Source organism: Papaver somniferum, unplaced genomic scaffold, assembly GCF_003573695.1.
Source record: "Papaver somniferum cultivar HN1 unplaced genomic scaffold, ASM357369v1 unplaced-scaffold_135, whole genome shotgun sequence".
In the NCBI taxonomy this organism is placed as follows: Eukaryota; Viridiplantae; Streptophyta; class Magnoliopsida; order Ranunculales; family Papaveraceae; genus Papaver; species Papaver somniferum.
Window position 1 is genome coordinate 4,499,974 of NW_020622713.1, and position 21,945 is coordinate 4,521,918.

Below are 21,945 nucleotides of genomic sequence, written 5' to 3' on the forward strand. Positions count from 1 at the left end.
ATAGAGTTGAGACTAGTTAGACACAAAAATGTGTCTATCAACTTGTAATCTCTAAAAGTGGTGTATTTGTAGGAAAGGGTTATGTCACTGAAAACATGATTAAGCTTAGTGTATTTTCTGTAAGCATGAGTGATTTTTGACAGAGTTGTCAGGATCCTTTTCATTAACTAAATGTCCTAATTCTATACACACTTGTATCAATCTTTTTTTGTTGTGTCAGTATTGTTACTGTGCAAGCTGCAAAATCGAGGGAGTGGAGAAAAACTGAGGTTCCTCACATCCCCAACCAACCAATTGCAGTCCTGGAACCTAGCAATAATGTATGTAAAATCATGGAATCAATGGAGGAGGTCGTCTCCTTAATGTTGATTGGGAGATGAACTGTTTTCAATTATAACGGGTCGTATCTTACTTCTTATGTTTATTTTTCAGATGCAAAAGAAGCTAGACGGTGCCGAGATTTTAAAGCACATTTATTGGTGATACATGAGAACATGATAGCAGCAGAGGACCTGAGAAAAAGTTTGACCTCATATGAGAAGGTCAAGATTGATCTGGTGCATGCGCAAGGAACGCGTGAACAACACTAATGCAGTGATCTTTTCCGAACCGATGCCTTTTGGTTGGGACTCTGGGTTGCGTAGGAAGGTTCTGGAAAGAACTTTATGGTTATCTATCATTTTGTTGGTGGTTGGATGTAGCTTTTGCTGGCATATCCAGAATTTAGATGTTTCCAAGAAGGGCAGATTCTCGCATAAGTTTCATGCACTTATTTTTATCGCCCCTTCCAGTTTGTAGATAAATTTTCTGTAACTCTCGTCGAATTCAATTTAAATTTGTGTACTGTTTAAGGCGTTTTATATATAGATTTCAGGATAGTGGAGTGCCAACCTCGTGTCTAATTTGGTTTCTGTTATAATTTATCGACAAAGTGAGTTACAAATGAAGCATAATAAGATGGTTCTGGGGTTGATTACAACTGTGTTGAGTAGAAAGCCAGGGTTAAGGTGCGACATGGGTCTGGTAAGAAATTTATGGTTATCTATCATTTTGTTGGTGGTTGGATGCAGTTTTTGCTGGCATGTCCATAATTTAGATGTTTCCAGGAAAGGAAAATTCTCGCATAGGTTTCATGCACTTTGTTTAATTGCCTCTTCCAGTTTGTAGATAACATTTTTGTAGCTCTCATCAAAATCAATTTAAATTTAAATAAAGTTTAGAGCGTTGTTTTGCATGTATCTTTCTGGATAGTGAAGTGTCAAACTCGCATCTGATTTGGTTTCTATTATGATTCATCTACAGAACGAGATAAAGAAGCAGAATAAAAAGGGTCTTTGGTAGAAATCCAGGATTAAGGCATGGGAAAGAAGAAGTATCAACAGGAACAGCTTGAGGACAAGTCAGAGAGGAATAAAGATCTATTATTCCATGGTTGTGTTCAGGTTTCCTCAAGTATTTCATTGTTTCCATTGTCGCATCCGTCATGGTAGATGTTAACGACTAATTCTTAGAGTTTGGTTTGCTATGTAGTTTTTACCCAGTTCCCATAATTGTCTCCTTCATCTAGAGTTGTATGATATATTAACTACTAATCTCTAGAGTATTTTAGCTTTTATTATATATATAGCAAACATTTGAGACCAACCTTGTGCACATTCTTTTAAATAGCGTGCACAAAACAAATTCTTTCACAACTAGTGATAAAACACCAAGGTGAGCAAATTTAAGGTACAAAAACTCCAGCAATATTATTTTTTACAAATACATACCATTTGAACATAAAATGGCACAAAAATCCCATTTTTATTTATAGTGTTTAAATTTAGTTTTTAGTAATTTCTTAAAAGTCATACCTACACTTTCTTATCTTTCTTCTTAGCTTCTTCTTCTACTTCAACAACATCCTTTTTCTTATCGTCCCCCACCACCACACCGGCAGCTCTTCCTAATCCCACGCCACAATCCAACCCATTACCATACCCATATCTACCACCAGAAACACATAAGCTTCCACTTTTCCAACCAACATCTTCTTTTCTTTCTCCTATACCACCACCAAACCTATTGCCATGTTTGGAGATCGCCATCAACAACACCTCTACCTCCTCCTTTTATCCACGACAACCACCACCAGCACCTCCAAACATGCAACCAACAACACCTTCGTCTTCTTCTTCTTCTTCTTCTTCTATCATCTACAACCACCACCACCACTTCCAGATCCGTCATTAACAACACCTCTGCCTCCTGTTTCAATCCTATAAAACCACCACCAACACTTCCTTCTGACATGTATCATCATCGTCAAAATCAACGTTTGTGTTGGTGAAATGACAGAAAAATGATGAAACCAAATTATATGTCCATATCCGCCACTAACAACATCTTCTCCTCCTCATTTTATCCTCTCTACAAACATCACCAACACCTCCAGATCATCATCGTCGCAAATCATCATCAGAAAAATGATACACCATCATTGCTTCAAAACTAGGGTTTTGTGTTGGTGAAATGTCAGAAAAACGATGAAACCCAATTTGGTTTCATCAAAGTTTACAAAACTAAACAACGTTGAAAACCGATTTTTGTGTCGGTGAAATGTCATAAAAATGATGAAACCGGTTTTGGTTTCATCAAATTTACAAATTTTATGTTAGTTTCATCATTTTTATACCTAATTTTTATTGTTGCAACCAATATTGTTGGTGTTGTTGCTAGTTGGTGGTAGTGCTGGTTTGTAATGGTGAATGGTGTTGGGTACTGGTGGTGTCGATAGTATTGGTGGGGGTAGTTCATTGGTGGTGGTGGTGGACCTGGTAGTTGATAGTTCGTTGGTAGTGGTGGTGGTTAGTGGCGGTGCTGGTTGGAGGTGCTCATTGGTGGTGGTGCTAGTGGTAGTTGGTGTTTGTTCTAATTGCTAGTGGTGGTGATTAGTGGTACTCGTTGCTGGTGGTGGTTGGTGGTGCTGCAAGTTGGTGGTTGTGCTGCTACTGGTGGTGGTGACGTTGGTAGTGCTGCTACTTGGTGGTTGTATTGTTGCTGGTGGTGGAGAATACATGTTGATTGGTGGTGGTGAAACCAAAGAAAAAGAGCGGAAGAGGAAACATGTTTTTTCTTTCAGGTTTGTTGGGCATAATATAACTTATAAGGCCAAGCGCTATGGTTGGCCTCATCCCTTTCCTATTCCTCATTTGTAGGGAAGGGATACATGTCATAAGGCAGCTCCACTATGGTGTTCTTCCGTCCCTTCCCTACATGTGACAGAAACTCAATTTCCGTATGGATAGTGCCAAACGGAAACTGAGTTTCCGTAAAAAAATTTCCCTTTTTCGTTGGAATATATTAGTTCAGGTAAAAAAAGATAATTTAGAATAAAAAAAAAAGAGATATAATAGGTAAAAAATAGATATTATAGATAGTAAAAGAGTTTTAGTAAAAAAAAGAGTGAAAAGAGAGTTTTAGGGTAAAACTAAAAAAACCAAATAGGGAAACTCAATTCCCGTTAAAAACGTGATTTTTTTCCCTTCCCTACAAACCTTATCAGATGTGATACACTTCGTAGGGAAGGGAAGAGATATGTTTGTAGGGATATAGGAGACCTTGCGTTTTGGGATTTATGCCTACAAACGATGGATAGGGAAGGGATGAGGCCAACCACAGTGCTTGGCCTAAGGGTATTGTAGACAGTTTTTTGTGCATAATTTGTTTTATTGGAGTTTTTGTATATAGATAATGACACTTTTGGGGTCATAACTCACGGTCCGTGTTGTGGCCTGGCAAGTTGCTGTCTGACACTATTGTTGCTTGGCAAGTAAAACCACTGAAAAAGACATGCCTCGATTTATTTTTACTATTTTTTTTTCACACAGTAAGAAGCCCCTCAAAGATGGGGTAGAACTTATGCCATTGTCTGAAGTCCAATATGTATCTTAAATTATGATACAACAGAAACAAATAATGGAACAGGTGAACTGCAAAAGAAAAAAAGAAAAACTTGCAATCTAAGAGTAAAGCGGCGTATTCTTGGTACTTATAGAATGATCTCCTCCTGCACACTGACATTGAGAGTTTTATTTGGAAGAATAATACTGTTAATGACCACGACTTCGTCTTCTACATTCACAGCTTCTCCTGCATTGAAAAAAATAATTTGTTAGAAGTTCAGTGATTGGGATCTCTCCTTCAAGGGAAATAAGAAAACAGGCAACACACAGAAATTAAATTATAACAGAATAACATACCGAGGATGGTAATCCCAAGTTTTGCATTGTAGTCTCCAACAGACTGAAACAGGTGATGAAAAGTGTTTTTATTGGTAAAAAATCCAAGCAATAAATTAAAAAAAAAAGAAGATAATTCATAGGGTCATTCACAAAGCGTAGTATACAATTATTAAATTCGAGTGTTTATATACTCTAAGCAGGTATGTTCATTTCGGTTTGGCTCGCTTAACTTCAGGAGTCAGGAGATAGAAAGTGTGAAGCAACGACTAATAAGCAGGGTTTTCCCCCAATTTATTGCTAGAGATGAAAACATAGAAAAAAGAGAGACTTGCCTGGACTCGCGACCACCTCCCAATTGAAGACTTCCAACCAACAATGGAATTTATGACAATTGCATTTTCCTGTAAGTAGATAATAATGACAGCAATGTCAGACTTAAAGAAACATGTTACATGTAGTTTTTACATCCTTTGAGTCAAGTCCATACCTTTATCTCAACATCATCTAGGATGATGCAGTTGATTAACCTTACACCAGGTCCTATCCGAGCATTTGCAGAAATTGATGCATTGGGACCAATCTGTGCTGACAAATCGGCTTGTTATTATCAAAATATACGAACATGAGTGTGTCCATATTAAGAATATGTAAATGTTCTTCAACTCTAACAGATAAACGATGATGCCATGTACATATCCAGAAAGGGGGTCAAATTGAGTCCTAACCTTTGCAGTTGGATGTACTTTTGCTGATGGGTGGATATACACATCACCACTGATGGTAGCACTTTTTGTGCCATCCCCAGTTGCCAAAAGATGAGGAGAGGTGTGGCGGAATTGGGCAAGATACAGAGCGGAACATTTCAAAGACATTCTGAAATTAAACACAAATCTTACTGGTCATTCTATGTTAACAAGTATACTCAAAACTATATAGGAAACATGTAAGCAATAAAAGAAAGTCAATGCAGATTGGTCTACCCAGGGGTTTTGATCTGTTCCCAGAAATCTAGTGTTTCGTAAGTATAAAGTTGCTTCTTCCCGGCAAGAGGTGATAGGATATCTTGATCCAGTCTTACAAAATCAGTAGGGAATGATCTGTAGAAGCAATATAACTCGTTAGTCATTCCAGAGCTCCAGAGTAAGTAAAGTTTTCTTAAAAGGTAATAAATGGCATTTTAAAAAAGTACACCATTACAAAACAAAACAAGAAAGGTACTATGTACATGAAAATTAATATGCTTATAAAGTTTAGAAGCAGAAAAAAGTCTTACTTTGTTGCAGACTGAAGGGCCTCAAAGCTGGACACACGTCGAAGATTAGCTGTAAATATGAAAAACGAGAGAGTAAGACCAGGTTATTGTATGTTGTTCGGAACATGATACTGATGCACATTGATTCTGCAACAAATGAGTACATCTTTTCAAATATTGTTAAGTAGAAACTAGGAATAACTCCACTTGTTCTGTCAAAGATATATATGTGAACCATATAACTTAAGATGCTTGTGTTGTCCAAGCCTACATATCAACTGTAAGATCTAATCCTCAACACAAGACTTGACAAGAAACTGCGGTTACCCACCCCTATCTCTTCGGTTTGATGAAACATCCTGGATAGCCTTAAAGATATCAGGGGTAAATATGTACACACCACAATTAATCCGATCACTCACCTGAATAACACACAAAGCAATGAAACGATATTATGTGGAGAACGAAGAAAACAGAACCAACCACTTGAACCTCTGAACAATATTATATTCTACAAATTTAGCTAATTTTACGGGCTTATACATACAAAAGTCTCGGGTTTCTCCGTGTAGTGCAGAAGTTCATTGGTTGTTGGATCAGCCACCAATTCACCAAACTCACTCGCTGATTCAGCTGAAACCTGCAAAAGGAAAAGTTGAAAGCATCATGAGTATCCTAAAAAATTATAAAATGTTTGAAACTCATTTGCCGAAACGAAACAGCTCATGCCTGCATTTATCACCTTGCTTACTAAAATTGTTCCTATCCCACCATAACTCTTATGAGCATCTGCAAATTTAGATCGAGCTTTAAGATGAGCTTACGAAGAAAAAGAAAAGAAAGAAAATCCAAGGAACTATTAAGCTGTGAATAATGATAGCAAAACTTACCGAGCATTTCAGGCAATGGAAAACTAGAGCAAACATCACAATTCAATAGAAAGATATGAGACTGCCACAACAAAAACAACAACCAAAACAAATAAATAATTGCTGAAACAGATCCAATCAAAACAGCAAAGTTTTTCTGGCAATCCAAAACTATTGCAGCCAGACAAAAGTACTAAAAAAATGATCTATCTAAACTCATGTAGCCAGCCAGATTTTAATCTCAATATATAAAATAGAAATCAGAAAAGAGTTGAAGATTCAAACCGGGCTGTCGTCCATTATCTGATCTCTAAAGTTGTAAATACCACCAGCTGAACCATGTGGCTTGTCTTCTCTCAAGTATCTACACCAATAACCAATAAGATCCAAATGTTTAAACACTGTTTTATACTCAGAGTTAATCATACCTAAAAGCTGTGTGTGTTTGAAATTACCTGACTGGAATTTTGAGCTCATTAGAGATGGAAGATACATAGAGTGTGAATTCTCTTTCTTCATAAAATCCAATCAAATAAATTTGCACCAAATTTGGGATCTAAAAAACAAAACTCCAGTTAAATTTCCTCTGAGATGACATCTCTAGTTCTACAATTGAAATCTGACTTACTCTTTTGCAAGCTGAAATTGGATGATGAACCATTGGCTGACCAGCCAGTGGAAACAACGGTTTCGGAACATTCAACGACAGCGGTCTAAACCGTGTTCCTACAATGAAATTGGATGATGAACCATCAACTCAACATATTCAGTGAATGAAATTCTGAATTCTGTAATGGATAGAAGAAATTGATACCTTTAGTTGGACCACCAACCATAATCACAGCGACAACTTTCTCATCAGAACTCCCCATTGTTTTTTTTCTCAGATCAAGAAATCAAAATTTGGAGATTGGATCTCTTAAGAAATTGAGAGTTATTGGTAGGGGGTACTTCACTTGCAGAGTGTGGCTCTTCACTCTTTATTATACAAATAAATTTCAGAGATTATTTTGGATTTTGTCAGATAATTCAAGGTTTGTCGTGCAGTGATTGAGAGAGTGATGACAAAATAATGAGAAAGCGAGGGGAAAGAGAGGTTGTTGATGATTTAAGATCTAAGAATGGCGGATATTCTCTGCTGATGAAATCATGGGATTCTCTAGTAATAATAATAATAGCAGATGATGATGAGGAGAGATGGAGAAGATAAAAGAACGAAAGATGGATGACACAGTCGCCTCGATGTGATAAAGCGACTCAAAAAGAACTTCCTACTCAAACTTTTCTCTGGAGTCTCGAATACTGCTGCATTGTCACGTGTAAACTGCGCATTCGGTGGGGTCCCACGAATTACGTCTTGATGTAAAATCCGTGGGACACAGTCCACGGTGGCTGTAGCAGGATAATAAGTTTCATGGTTTACGTTGGTTCAACTTGTTTGCGTCCAAGGATTTGTCGCATTTGTTGATTTGATGCAAGAAATGGATTACCAACTAGTATGTTAATCTGATGGTTCAGATTCTTTGCACCTGATTATTGGGCATAATAGTGAAAATTCTTTGCGCCAAACCTATGGTTCAGATTCTTTGTGCATGGTAATCTTGGGCAAAATAATGAAAGTTGTCTGTGCCAAACGGTTGGGCGCAGAGGACTTGATTCAGCTTCGTGTTCAAGCTTTTGCTTGATCCATATCTTGATTCTATACATTATGCCATGGTTTTTACCTTGGACCATTAATGATTATACGGGTTAGCCTTAAACTAGTTTTTAACATTCGGAAACCCTAATTCATGAAATTAAGTTTAAAAAAAAGCATGTATAAGATGATTTAACATCAGCCCGTTGCCTCAATTTAATTACAGATGTATTAAGATCGTCAAAAAAAATACAACTACCTACTTACAAGAGATTAAAAATAATTGAGAGAGTAGGAACAATTGAGACAAAGAGGTTTTGATGGTGGCAGATCGATCCATTCAAACAATAATATAAACTCAAGCAATCCAAACTTCAAAACTCTATCAGAAATCAAGACCACTCAATTAAAAAAGAAGATGGAAGAACTCTCTGCAACTTTCCTCCAATGATTTTTAATATCTTCCCGAAACTTCACAAATCTTCTAAACATGGTAATATTGGTCTTCTCCTCTGATTTCTCAAAACTAAAAAAATCTTCTGACTGATTTCTCACCAACAATGTCTCCTTCTGCAGCTCTCCCATGTTTGAGAGAAGTAATTTTTTTGGAATAGGGTTTGTTTCGACAAAGTGAAGAAATACCTAGAGTTACAAAGGATATCTGGTAATTTTGACGGAGATAAATGACTAAATCAATGTGGTTGACCGTTTTGGTGGGTGGAAAATCCAATTTATATAAGGGCTCAAAAAATGCTCGGTTTATTACTTAGGGGTTCAAAAGTTGGTCACTTTCTTAATTTTCCCTTTCTTTTATCACTTGCCGAGCATATTTCGACTTTCCCTATAACACGTGTGTGTTTTTTATCCAAATTGCTGATGTATTATTCAATTGAGTTGTAGTAAGATGATTCGTTCACTCAGATTTGTTGAGAATTTGTTTTAAGACTTAATAAAGAAAATAAGAAAAAATATATATACAAAATTTGTCACAAGATGAAAAGAGACCGGGACTCGGGATTTCATTACTTTTCATATTGTTGTGGTTCACTCATTACTTCTAGACAATAAAGCTCAAACAAAAGAAGTGGTGACTCTAGTTCTTTGCCAAAAATAGATTTCGTAAAATATTATTTGTAAGTTAAAAGCATGACGCATCTGAAGTAATTAAAACTAAGCATGCGGCATCTAACAAAATAACAAGTAACTAATAGAAATCATAAAGCAATTAAATCTATGCAAAAAGTCAATAAAAGAATTAATTCATTTACCACAATCACGAAAAGTTGCTTCCTCCGTTGTCCCGGTGGTGGGGTTTAGCTTCTCATGGTGAAAACACACTCAAAGTAATTTTTCATTGCTCAAAAAGGTGCTTACAAGGATGAAAAGGGAGGAACAACAATTAAAACCGGGTTTGTAACAATTATATTTGTTACAAACCAGAACGACCCACAGTATGTGTCACTGATACTGTTGCTCCAAGACTGCTGCTGTTGTGTCGCAATAACTGTAGCAAAATAAGACTGCCGCCGCTGTGTCGCAAAATTTGTAGCAAAATAAGACTGCTCAGTGTGGGTCTTATGTTCTTCGTGTTCTTGGTGCAGCAGCAGCAATGGAGGTTTCTGAAACTCTGATTTTTCGTCTCTGTTGTGTTCTCTTTCTCCCCCCAACTCTCCATCCCCCTTCTATGATACCTTGTGAACATATTTATACGTGATTGCGACATTGAATCTCCTCCATTAACTCCAAATAATCTTCATTTACTCGGGCTATTTTCTTTTCATTTTATCACTGATATTGATTTTCACGCGTTCTGAAGCTTCCATATTGCCATATTTAACTTCTTCACACTCCGAATAGTGGTTAGGTTCTTCCAAACACGAGCAACACACGTCTAACTCGCTGTAATCCCGTGAATATCTTCTTCCGTGTACGTGCTGCCCTGTTTTCTTCTCACAGATTTTTCAGCCAAATTCGATCGAACCAAACACCCATACCAGCTTTGTTATGACATATCACGTCTACCCACTAAGTTTCAGCCCTTTAGTCTACCCAGAACTCCTTCAAGAATCGATCGAAAACTCTGCCATTGTTGCTGCCATTTTTCCCGCCTTTTTTTTCATTTTTGAATTTTGGGAAGAAGATGTCCTCCCCCTAATCCTGTACGGGTGTCCCTTTAGAACTTGTCCTGGGGTGCGAATAGTATTTTTGGGCGTAAATAGTAATTTTTCTGTGATTCCTTCAGCGCATTTCTGGGGTGCGTTTAACACATTTCAGGGGTGCCTTTAGTACTTCACCATGGGGTGTAAAACACCACTTTTCGAGCCAATTTCGCTGCAAGAGCTTATTTTTCCAAAAACATCTACAAAAACATAAAACACCATAATAAGTACGAAATCGAGTACTAACAATACAGAACATTGAGGAAAAATTAGTCACAAAAATGTGTCTATCAAATACCCCCAAACTTATTATTTGCTAGTCCTCGAGTAAAATTAATCTAGAAAATAAAATCGAGTTATTCTCGAGAGGGTTTACCAGAGGTGTACCTACAAAACCTTGACTTCTAATTGGTCACACGTATCCAAAGAGCTATGAGGACATACATATTCTCAACCTATCTCCAAGTAACTAGAATGCCAGAGAAATTAAAGGTGCCAGCTCTAAAGCTGACTAAAGAAAAGGGGAGACACATCCGCAACACTGCTAGATAAAGAGATATCCGCTACACAGCTAGATAAACATTGTAAGATGCGTCAGCTGATTTACAGCTGGATAAGATTAGGAGAGAGATAAAGATGAGAGGGACATCTGCTACACAGCTGGACTAATTACGTGTGATGAGTTAAACCAGCGCTAGAAAGATCTTGTGCCAGATTGAAAGCGGACTAACAAAGCAACCAAAATGCATCTCTCTTCGACTCTCTCATAGTGCTCAGTAGAAACAACGTCTTCTTCGGCTTCAACTGTTGATGATAAAATATCGAACCTCGTAGAACCTTGACAATAAACTTTTCTCCTTAATTTCTTGATTGAAACTTCTTTATAGATTTCTACTTCCCTATGTCCTTATTGAACAAAACTTAACGATGATTTTTTTTTCATTTTTTCATTTTTTTTTTCGTGGACAAAAATAACAAGACAAAAATTTAAATGTCCATGAGAGAAGGACTTTAGAACTTGGATCTTCGCAACTTGTGATGTCTTGGTATCATGAACTTCAACAACTTATATCATTTGTTCTTATAACTTTTTGTAACTAAGTCTTCAACTTTGATTTTTGAAATATTCTTTTCTATTGTTACTTCTAAACCTTAAACGTCTTCAACTTTCTTCATATATTTTGATGTCGCTCCGCTTGTTGATGATGATAAGTTTCTACTGAAAGAGAGTCGTAATAATCCTGTAACTAAGACTACATTGTGAGGTTGCTTTGTTTTTATGGCATTTCCTCCTGAACTACTCGCCTTTCCATCATGGATGGTTAGGTCCATCACGGTTACCCTCTAAAAGGAACAAGTTCTCTCCTGAATTTCGAGGATCTCAATGTCTTTTTCTCTAATGTCTCAATAGGTTGTTATCTCTAGCATTCCAATTTCTATCTTTTCAGTGAGAAACAGTATGTAAACTTAGCTAACCGGGTACTATGTGACGCTAGAAGTTTCAAAAATGCGACTAAAATGTTTCTCCCATACCCCCAAACTTAAATCTACCATTGTCCTCAATGTTCTAAAGATAAATTTAAAAGCATGAACAAGGAGAAAATGTTACCACTTGAAGCAAAAGAGAAGGAAAGATATTACCGTGTCGCAAGAATATTGGGTTACCTCCCAAGAAGTGATAAGTTTAAAGTCTTCAGCCAGACATCGGAAGGAATTAGTCACCTCATAGAATCATATAAAAGTAGTCGGAATAACTGTGGGTCATCTGGATCAAAAAGTATTACCCACAAGAAGAGGAAACTGCAACAGACCAAAAAGATACCGAACATACCCTTGTTTAAGACAACTACATCTAGTTGTGGCTCAGGTTCAGGTTCTATAACTGGGTCTAGATAACAGGTTTTCATCGGTTGGATTTCCTCAAAGCTAAGGTCCGGTTCAGGTATTAGAGTCTGGAAAAACTCAACTAAGAACTTAGAAGCACATAACAACAACCTGAATAATTGGAGATCCTCTAAGTCAATTAGATTTGACTCACACAGCTGACCACAATGAAAGAGGTGGTCTTCCTTAAGAAAATGTGAAGACCCTAATATCCTAAAGTGATTAGGTTTAGTCTCAAAACTTAATAACCGACACATCTTAAAATCAAAAGTTCCCACAATTGGAAGAAAAGTTTTTGGTGGGAAAACAAAGTCAATCTTGGTATCATAGACTGGATTAACCACATCAACCAGAGGATGGGTTTCTAACAACTGAGCTTCTTTCTGGACATCATTAGGTTCGGGAAAACGTGTATGAAGATAATCTTGTAAGATGGTTGAGGCACAAATGTCAAGTCCTACAGGAGAGTACTTTCTAAGAGTTAAAGCACACGGAGAATGACAATCACCCCAAAACTTAGAGTTTTATGTGTCTCTAGAAAGACTAGTCACAACTTCCCTAATTTCTAGGTCATCAGATTCCTGAAAATGGTCAATTGCTTCTTCTAAGTCTGGTTCATCCTCACTCATCCCTACGAGTTTATCATCTTCTAAGACTAGTGTTTCTAAATCGCTAGATTCTAAAACAATATTCTCAGGGTAAACTCTTTCCTCTAAACCATCATCACAATCATATAAAGGATTATCAGAGAGAGTTTCATATAAAGGCTCATCAACTAAGGTTTTAATCATAGTTACCTCCTCTGATTCACTGATAGGCACATCAAATACTGGATTATCCAACATACTGCAGCGAAAGGATCATGAACTACATCGTCTAAAACGGTGGTATCTCTAGTCAAATCCACATCCTTTTGAATAGGTGAATAATTATTAAAATTATTTGTATTTGTACTAGAAATAACACGATCATTATAAAGCTCAACCGAAGTAACAAATTCCTGATCATTATGCCTACATATTTCATGTTCTTCATCAATACTATCCTCATCATAATCATCACTATAATAACATGAAAATGATCGAACCTTATCAAAACAAGTAGTGTTACCAATTCTAACCTCGTCATCTTGATTATGTGAATAAAAACTATCCTTATTTTCGAGGGTGGTATTGGGAAAACTACACTGGAAATTAAGACTATCTTGAGCAAGTTTTTCCATAATCCTATTTGTATTCTCAGTAAATTGCTTGAGGGTCTCTTCTAGAGATAACTTAGTTGACCGCTCTACGGACTCTTCTGGGAGAAGAATATTATAAGTATCTTTCATAAATAACTTCCGTGCTGACTCATTGAAACTCTTGAGAGACTCTTCTAGAGAAATAGAAGGATTGTTTTGCTCGTATGACTTGTGGGTATGTGGATAGTAATTGGGCTCAAAATGGTATGGACCATAACCTTCAAAGGTTTCGCGTTCCCAATCAGTATTCACACTATGGTCATAAAAAGGATAATGTCTAAGCTGCTCAGTCGGATACTCATTGTATTGGTTATTATAATACCAGTTTGACATCCTAACTGCAAGGGAATTCTAAACAAACACAAAGAAGGCTGACTCGACCACAACAAGCCTATTTTATCTAGCAAACAAAAAGCATGATGGCTCCACTTAGATTGTTTCTAGACCAGCTTCTAATCCTTCGAAAGGGAATTCGTTACAATTTGAGCAAACCCCTCTGGAATCAATCCGAGTCAAAGTAAGTTGAATAGAGGCGAGGGAGGCTGCGTAGAGCTTTGATAACCAAGGCCTCACCGCATTACAAGGCGGCGCAGTCACGCATTCAACTCACAGAAACCATCATGAACTTCGAAGTATGCTTAAAAGAGTAACCAATATTTTTCGAATGACTTTCCTATAAAGCTCGTTACCCTATCGGTCTCGTTCTAGTCAAAATTTTAGGCTTAGGTTCGCGTAGGTTACGTGTTCCTAAGGTGGGCAAGAAGGAAACGGTGATGAAATCCGAGTCCTTATCTTGATTTGGCCAGGCCTTGCCCTTTACTAGAAAATTAAATCCGATTTCATGTCCTCAACATATAGGCATAAAAAATCATTCGCGGGTGTTTAGAATTCTTACCTCCCGTTCCAGACGGGGGATGAACCGTTGAAGTCGACTCGGGCCACCGACTCCCATGTCACTGTACGAACCCGAGGGGCCGAGACGATATCGTAATCGTCGTCCTTCTCTGCACACAGTTTATATTCAAAACTACCCTTCCGTAGGGTTTTAAAAATAAATAAATAAAAATGTCCAATGTCCAAAAATAAAAATGTCCAAAAATAAAACTTTACAAAAATAAAAAACTTAATTACAGTTTCTAAAAAAATAAAATAAAAATTATTTATAAAATCTTCTTCTTCACTCCTTTTAGATTTCTCTTTTCTTTCCTTTTTGGGCTTCGCCTTTCTTTTCAGCACTTCTCTTTTCCTTTAGCTTAACTCCAAATATGAAAGCAAATAAAAGTACCAAAACGCGTAAAAAAGAATAAATAAAATAAAACCTAAAAACAAATCTATAAACAAATCCGCGTCGGCGGCGCCAAAAATTGGTGTGTTTTTCAATTGAGTTGTAGTAAGATGATTCGTTCACTCAGATTTGTTGAGAATTTGTTTTAAGACTTAATAAAGAAAATAAGGAAAAATATATATACAAAATTTGTCACAAGATGAAGAGAGACCGGGACTCGGGATTTCATTACTTTTCATATTGTTGTGGTTCACTCATTACTTCTAGACAATAAAGCTCAAACAAAAGAAGTTATGATTCTAGTTCTTTGACAAAAATAGATTTCGTAAAATATTATTTGTAAGTTAAAAGCATGACGCATATGAAGTAATTAAAACTAAGCATGCGGCATCTAACAAAATAACAAGTAATTAATAGAAATCATAAAGAAATTAAATCTATGCAAAAAGTCAATAAAAGAATTAATTCATTTACCACAATCACGAAAAGTTGCTTCCTCCGTTGTCCCGGTGGTGGGGTTTAGCTTCTCATGGTGAAAACACACTCAAAGGAATTTTTCATTGCTCAAAAAGGTGCTTACAAGGATGAAAAGGGAGGAACAACAATTAAAACCGGGTTTGTAACAATTATATTTGTTACAAACCAGAACGACTCACAGTATGTGTCACTGATACTGTTGCTCTAAGACTGTTGTTGCTGTGTCGCAATAACTGTAGAAAAATAAGATTGTCGCCGTTGTGTCGCAAAATTTGTAGCAAAATAAGACTGCTCAGTGTGGGTCTTATGTTCTTCGTGTTCTTGGTGCAGCAGCAACAATGGAGGTTTCTGAAACTCTGATTTTTCGTCTTTGTTGTGTTCTCTTTCTCCCCCCAACTCTCCATCCCCCTTCTATGATACCTTGTGAACATATTTATACGTGATTGCGACATTGAATCTCCTCCATTAACTCCAAATAATCTTCATTTACTCGGGCTATTTTCTTTTCATTTTATCACTGATATTGATTTTCACGCGTTCTGAAGCTTCCATATTGCCATATTTAACTTCTTCACACTCCAAATAGTGGTTAGGTTCTTCCAAACACGAGCAACACACATCTAACTCGCTGTAATCCCGTGAATATCTTCTTCCGTGTACGTGCTGCCCTGTTTTCTTCTCACGGATTTTTCAGCCAAATTCGATCGAACCAAACACCCATACCAGCTTTGTTATGACATATCACGTCTACCCACTAAGTTTCAGCCCTTTAGTCTACCCAAAACTCCTTCAAGAATCGATCGAAAACTCTGCCATTGTTGCTGCCATTTTTCCCGCCATTTTTTTTCATTTTTGAATTTTGGGAAGAAGATGTCCTCCCCCTAATCCTGTACGGGTGTCCCTTTAGCACTTGTCCTAGGGTGCGAATAGTATTTATGGGCGTAAATAGTAATTTTCTGTGATTCCTTCAGCGCATTTCTGGGGTGCCTTTAACACATTTCGGGGGTGCCTTTAGTACTTCACCATGGGGTGTAAAACACCACTTTTCGAGCCAATTTCGCCGCAAGAGCTTATTTTTCCAAAAATATCTACAAAAACATAAAACACCATAATAAGTACGAAATCGAGTACTAACAATATAGAACATTGAGGACAAATTAGTCACAAAAATGTGTCTATAAATTGCCCGACATATATCTATTGTGATAAGATTTCAAAGCATTTATTATTGCGAGTCACTGGTCAAATATTGTCAAGAGAGAAGTGATGATATAACATTATTGTCATTAAAAAAGTAAATAAGTGTTTTTCAAATATTTCTCCAATATGGCCACTATAACTACCCCATATCCAAGCTTAGGAAATCCCATTAATATGTATATTATGTATTTGAATATCCGTCAATCCTTGAATTGAACTAGTATATGGAGCTAACTTATGTAGAGGAGGTTTCTCAGCAATAGAGAACTCAGGTATGGTTTTAAAACACCATTGTATTCATTTCATTACTTGATGAGAAATTAATATATCAACCAAAACAAGTTGATCAGAATGAGATTAATAATATAAGAAAACATATAAAATTGTTCAAACATAAAGGGGAAAAACAAGATTGTTGCTACATCTCCGAGAAAAATAATCGAGAGAAATGAGCAAGTGATATGAAATTGATACGAAAACCATGAGATTATGGACCCCGACCTTTAATACCAATTGTTAGATCTAGCCGAGATTTTACCTGTTTTTTTTAGAAATTATTAATGGGATGTTAATCCAACTAGTATGACCTTACTTTTAATATCAATTGTAAGATATTAAATAACTTTCATAATAAGAAAGAAAAAGTCAGGACTTCTATCAGTTTCTCTGCATAAAATCTAAGCATGACAAGTTTAAAAGAAGACAAAAAATGTTAAGGGTTCACCCACCAACGTGATCTGAGGTTTCACCAGCGTGCTTGAATTACAGTCACATGATTAACCATTGTGACCACTGATGATTAACCAAAAAAAATTTTAAATTACAGTAATAAGATTGCTGTAAATGCTATAGCAAACTATGTTAGTTTTAATAAATTTTTACCGCAGATAGAAAAAAACCCCTAGGGCTTAGCTTTGCCCCAAAAAATTCCTATATAATATCTCATCTCATATCCCCTCCTGCTCCATCTCTGATCTATCTTTCTTTTTCCCTCGAGCCTTCTTCGTACTCATTCTACAACAATTACTTTGTAAAAATTATTTTCGCCTTCCTTACGATTATCCATTCACAATATAAGCCAGTTATAATGCTGTCCTTTTATCTCTGACGCTATGTTAATATTCTTACCTGGAATGTAATTAATAATGTCCAATTGTGTATTCTCTTCATCTTCAACCTGTAATTCATGCTCAGTTGGAAGGAAAATGTTAAACTATTTTGTTTGCAAAGTTATGGGATGATCTTTTTTTTTTTTTTTTGCATATAAATATTACAGTATTCTATGCTAGATATAAGTTTTGCTATGGCTATTACTATGTATATATAAGTATATTACATAAAATAGGTAATAAAAATCCATATTTCTTGACATATTCATTATTGCATTAACACCAACTTAATTGTAAAAATGTATCTTTATCTGTTAAAACACGATAATAGATACATCTTTTGCCCATTAGTTTTTCTATGATATGATTTTTTATGTTATATATATTGCATACGAATAGTTGTTTGTTTTCCGGATGGTATTTTTTATGAGTTTGAATATTTACAATAGTTAATCTTGTTTAATTAAGTCAAATATATCATAAAAGATTATTTTTTGAAGCATATTATAAAAGATTGAAGTGCTAATTATATACTTTCTCCAAAAGAAAAGTTAAGAAAGTCTTAAAATGGTGTTTTATCAAGAAAAGAAAATTTTGAATGTATTAAAGGTTACATTACCTTATTATACAAAGTTTTAAACAAAAATGAATTTGATGGACTAGTTACACATACAGACGAATGAATTTGATGGACTAATTACACATACAGACGAGCTTAGCATTATTTTGTTGTTAGCTAAGGTTGGTTCATTGGAAGTTTCATTTTTATTTTGGACCTATGTTACCAGGATGCATTAGCATTAGACTTTCGGTTAGGATGGGAAAGATTAGCTCCACTATTTACCAGTTTTGTGAGGCTAAGCATCAGATAAACCAACATTTATTTTTACATTGCCCGAAAGTTTGTGGTTAGTTTTTCTAAGTAAGAAAATAATGAAGAAGATTTGGATTTTTATTTTTTATTAAAAAATTTGGAGTAATTTATTTTTAAGTTTTTTCGTGAAATCTTTGCAAAGAAAGAAATAATCCTGTTCGTAGCAATAAGAAAAGATCTACTAATCAACTCATCGTTTTTACTAATTGTATTCCTTTTAACTAGGCAAGGCAGGCGTACTTTTTTGAAGACTTCAATTTGTTAATTGTGATGTTATTACTCAAAGCAACAAGCTCATTTTGTATCCTTTGGATTTTCTCTCTATTTTTTGTCACTTTTTTTGTTGACTACCTACTCTATTTGATTTTCTAAATTTATAAAAGAATCATTAGATTCCTCAGGCTAATAATATACAATGATCTTAAGATACATTGCACATAATCCATAGCATATCAAAATAATATACTTAGATTTATTAGGTTAATGATAAGATGATCTTAAAATGCAAACTTGTCTATTGGAAAATCAGCTTAGAAAGTAGCCCATGCACTTACCAATTTTTTTTAAGAGAGAATCATATAATGTAAATAAAGCAAGATAAGTAAATATAGCACTGAGGAATTCTGCATGGTTCGGTTGTTAATGAAACCTACATCCATCCACGGGTATTACAGTAATAAAGTGTAAGTGATTACATAAGAAGATGTAACTCTAATCGATAAAATAGTGGATTAAATGTAAGATAATTCTCCTCACGAATGGCTACTAATATTCACTCTTATATAAGCTTCCAAGTTACCTTTTTTAGCCAGCCCAATACATACTCAAATGACCCTTATTTGTAACACAAGAAATGTCCTTTTTAATTATAGCTAGTCTATTAACAAGAAACTGGATTCATCCTGACTTAAACTTAAAAAATAGCAAGAATGAAACTGAATGCATCCTGATATAAATTAAAAAAAAAAATTGAAAATGGGTAGGATGAAACTGTTTACATCCTTGTTATTTTTATATTTTTGTCCATTTAAACAGTATCAAAATCTAAATGTTCTTTTCACCTAGGAATTATTGATTTTGGTCTTTTTAACCAATTTTATGTAAACTTATGCTCATTTGTTTTTCGTTGACTCTGAGATTTAAATTCGCTTCAACGTCTAAATTTGGATCCACGTCTCACTCGACCCTAGTCAGACGTCCTACAAACATCAACTCCTACGTTTTTTTTTTCATTTTTTAATGCATGATTCGAAGTGTGGTACGATTCGTAAGTCCGATACGCATTGGCCAGACACATACATGATTAGATTCAAAAGGTTTCAACAATCATGAACCTAATAATAATTGAGCTAACATAATATGCTGAAGTTCGAAAAATCACAAACTCCATATTATTTGAGTTTTGATGGCCAACGAAACAAGAATCTCATGGCATATTAATGATATTTTTTTAATATTTTATATAAATAATATAAAGTTAAATGCTTGGGATATTCTCCTCATTATAAAATGACGCAAATAGAAAAGTTAAGGACGTTGCATTTTTTATGAAGCCTATTATAGGGGATCCAACCCAATGGTTTTGAGGGCTCCTATGGATTTAAATGTCTTAAATGAGAATAAGGGATGACCTAATTTATAACAAAAAATCAAAAATATCCTTCAATCATTAACCTAAATCTAAATAAAAACCAAAACAAAATCCTAAATCTAATTTATTTTCTCTTCTTCATCTCTTTCCCCTTTTTTCTTCTTCTTCATCATGCTGATGAATACGCTAGATATGGTCAAATTATTAATTTGGACATAAGTTTAAAAAAACCCGCTTTTTCCATTATAAATATTAATTTCAGAACAACATATTACCGTAAATCAACATTTCCCTGTCGTACATCAACTCTATGGTTTGGAAAATATGAACTCCAGTCCCGACCGTAAACCAAATCTACGGTTTGGAAATATAATATTTCCAAACGTAGGTGAAATTGTTAGCCCATTTCTACGGTTTGGAGTTCTTACTATCCAAATCGTAGATTTATTTACGATTGGAAAATTTATACTTCCAAACCGTAGATTAAATTGCCAGGTAAAATTCAAATCCAGTTTTCCCCACCGTAGGTCCTTGTTCCCAACCGTAAATAACCCTAAATTTGGCTACGGTTTGGACTTCCCACCGCATTTAAGTTTACGGTTTGATTTTCCACCTATACTATACTTACGGTTTGATTTTCATACCGTAGATGCTGCTTACGGTTTGATTTTCAAATCGTAGATGCTGCTTAGTTATGATGATCATGATTATCATATTTTCCTTTATGATCATGATGTTTTTTTGTTTTTTGTTTTTTTTTTTCAATTTTCAAATGCTAATTATATGTCAAATCATTAATCTAATTTAGTTTAATTAATCTAACTTTTAACAATAATTAATTTAGGATATTCTAGTCATTAATAAAAATAGTATGATAGGGGGTTTTGGAGATTATTATTTCATGACCTAAATTCATCATTTTGTGAGCCCTCAAAATCATTTGGTTGGGTTCCTATAATAGGCTTCTTTTTATTAGTGAAGTACAAAAATGATACCGATTAAGCCATTTTCAATTCAAAACTAGTCATAAAAACCCAAGGAGACCAAACTTGTGGTACAAAAATCCCATTCAAATGTTGGGATCCATTAAAACTCCATCTTAAACAAAATTGATACAAAAAACCCAAATTTCAAAATTGGTTTCATCAAATTCTATGTTGTTTCATAAAATTTTATGATGAAACCAGAATTGGTTTCATCAAATTCTTTGGGGTTTTTGTGTTACTTTTGTTTTAATGGGTTTTTTGTGTTATTTTTGTTTTGATGGGTTTTTTGTGGATGAATAGTGACACCTTTGCGATTATAACTCGCGGACGGTTTTCAATTTCAAAATGGCTCACACTCACTTTACTTCAGATCCTGCCACAGTCATGCCTACAAAGAAACTTTAACGGCTACCGATCATAATATCCGACAGATGTGGTGCATTTGTTACCAGATGCACTTTGACTGTAAAGGTCAAAGTCACATTAATTCAATATTGTTCCCTCCACATGATCCAACGATCGTAGATCATGATGCATCGTAGTGATACTACACCTCTCTTACATGTTAGCAATGCATATCATTACAAACTGGTCTATTATTAGAGCAAGTCTTATGGTGGAATCCATCCATCTTCCACGCCACCTCAGCACTTGGAACTGTGGATGGAAGCGCAAGTGTAATGGTGGAATAATAGAAACGCTATTCTTAATGGAGCTAAAAAAACGCAATTAAGAATGGAGCTAAAAAAACGCTATTAAGAATGGAGCTTTTTTCTCAGCCATTAGATTTCAACAACTCATTTTAAATCTACGGATAAAAAAAACGCAATTCTTAATGGTGTTTTTTTAGCGCTATTCTTATTGGCGTTCAGATGGATTCCACGAACCCTTCCATGGTTTGGATTCCACCATAAAACTTGCTCTTAAAAGTTTTTGTTGAACCAAGTAAAGGCTAAATCGCCAAAGTGGCTGGCTGGCTGCACTAAATTAATTAAATTATTTTGTCCCTTAACAATAGGAGCTTTACATTCTAAGAAGAAGTCATCGGCTTCTTGGATATGGAAATGCACCTGCAGGGAATAGAACATATTAAGAAATACAACTTATGGGAAGTATGAGATGGATTTTCTATCAACCTTTGGGACGAAAATGGATACCAA

The 21,945-nt window shown here is 35.4% G+C and overlaps 1 protein-coding gene and 1 long non-coding RNA gene across 2 annotated transcripts; one reads left to right on the top strand and one right to left on the bottom strand.

Annotated features, from left to right (window-relative positions):
* The first annotated feature begins 722 nt into the window (after window positions 1–722).
* Window positions 723–1,640, top strand: LOC113333938. The gene is made up of 2 exons (XR_003352450.1): window positions 723–1,023; window positions 1,303–1,640. It is a non-coding gene; the product is annotated as an uncharacterized LOC113333938 (long non-coding RNA).
* A 2,181-nt stretch (window positions 1,641–3,821) lies between these two features.
* On the bottom strand, window positions 3,822–7,592 carry LOC113334137 (mannose-1-phosphate guanyltransferase alpha-B-like). Its single transcript, XM_026580487.1, has 15 exons — window positions 7,159–7,592; window positions 6,973–7,070; window positions 6,800–6,900; window positions 6,630–6,708; window positions 6,366–6,426; window positions 6,218–6,264; window positions 6,023–6,115; window positions 5,807–5,897; window positions 5,497–5,545; window positions 5,204–5,320; window positions 4,949–5,096; window positions 4,711–4,803; window positions 4,556–4,624; window positions 4,242–4,284; window positions 3,822–4,131 (listed from the first exon to the last, which is right to left on the bottom strand). The coding sequence occupies exons 1-15, from the start codon at window positions 7,214–7,216 to the stop codon at window positions 4,031–4,033; spliced, it is 1,248 nt and encodes a 415-aa protein (XP_026436272.1). The 5' UTR covers window positions 7,217–7,592; the 3' UTR covers window positions 3,822–4,030.
* Window positions 7,593–21,945: the final 14,353 nt, after the last annotated feature.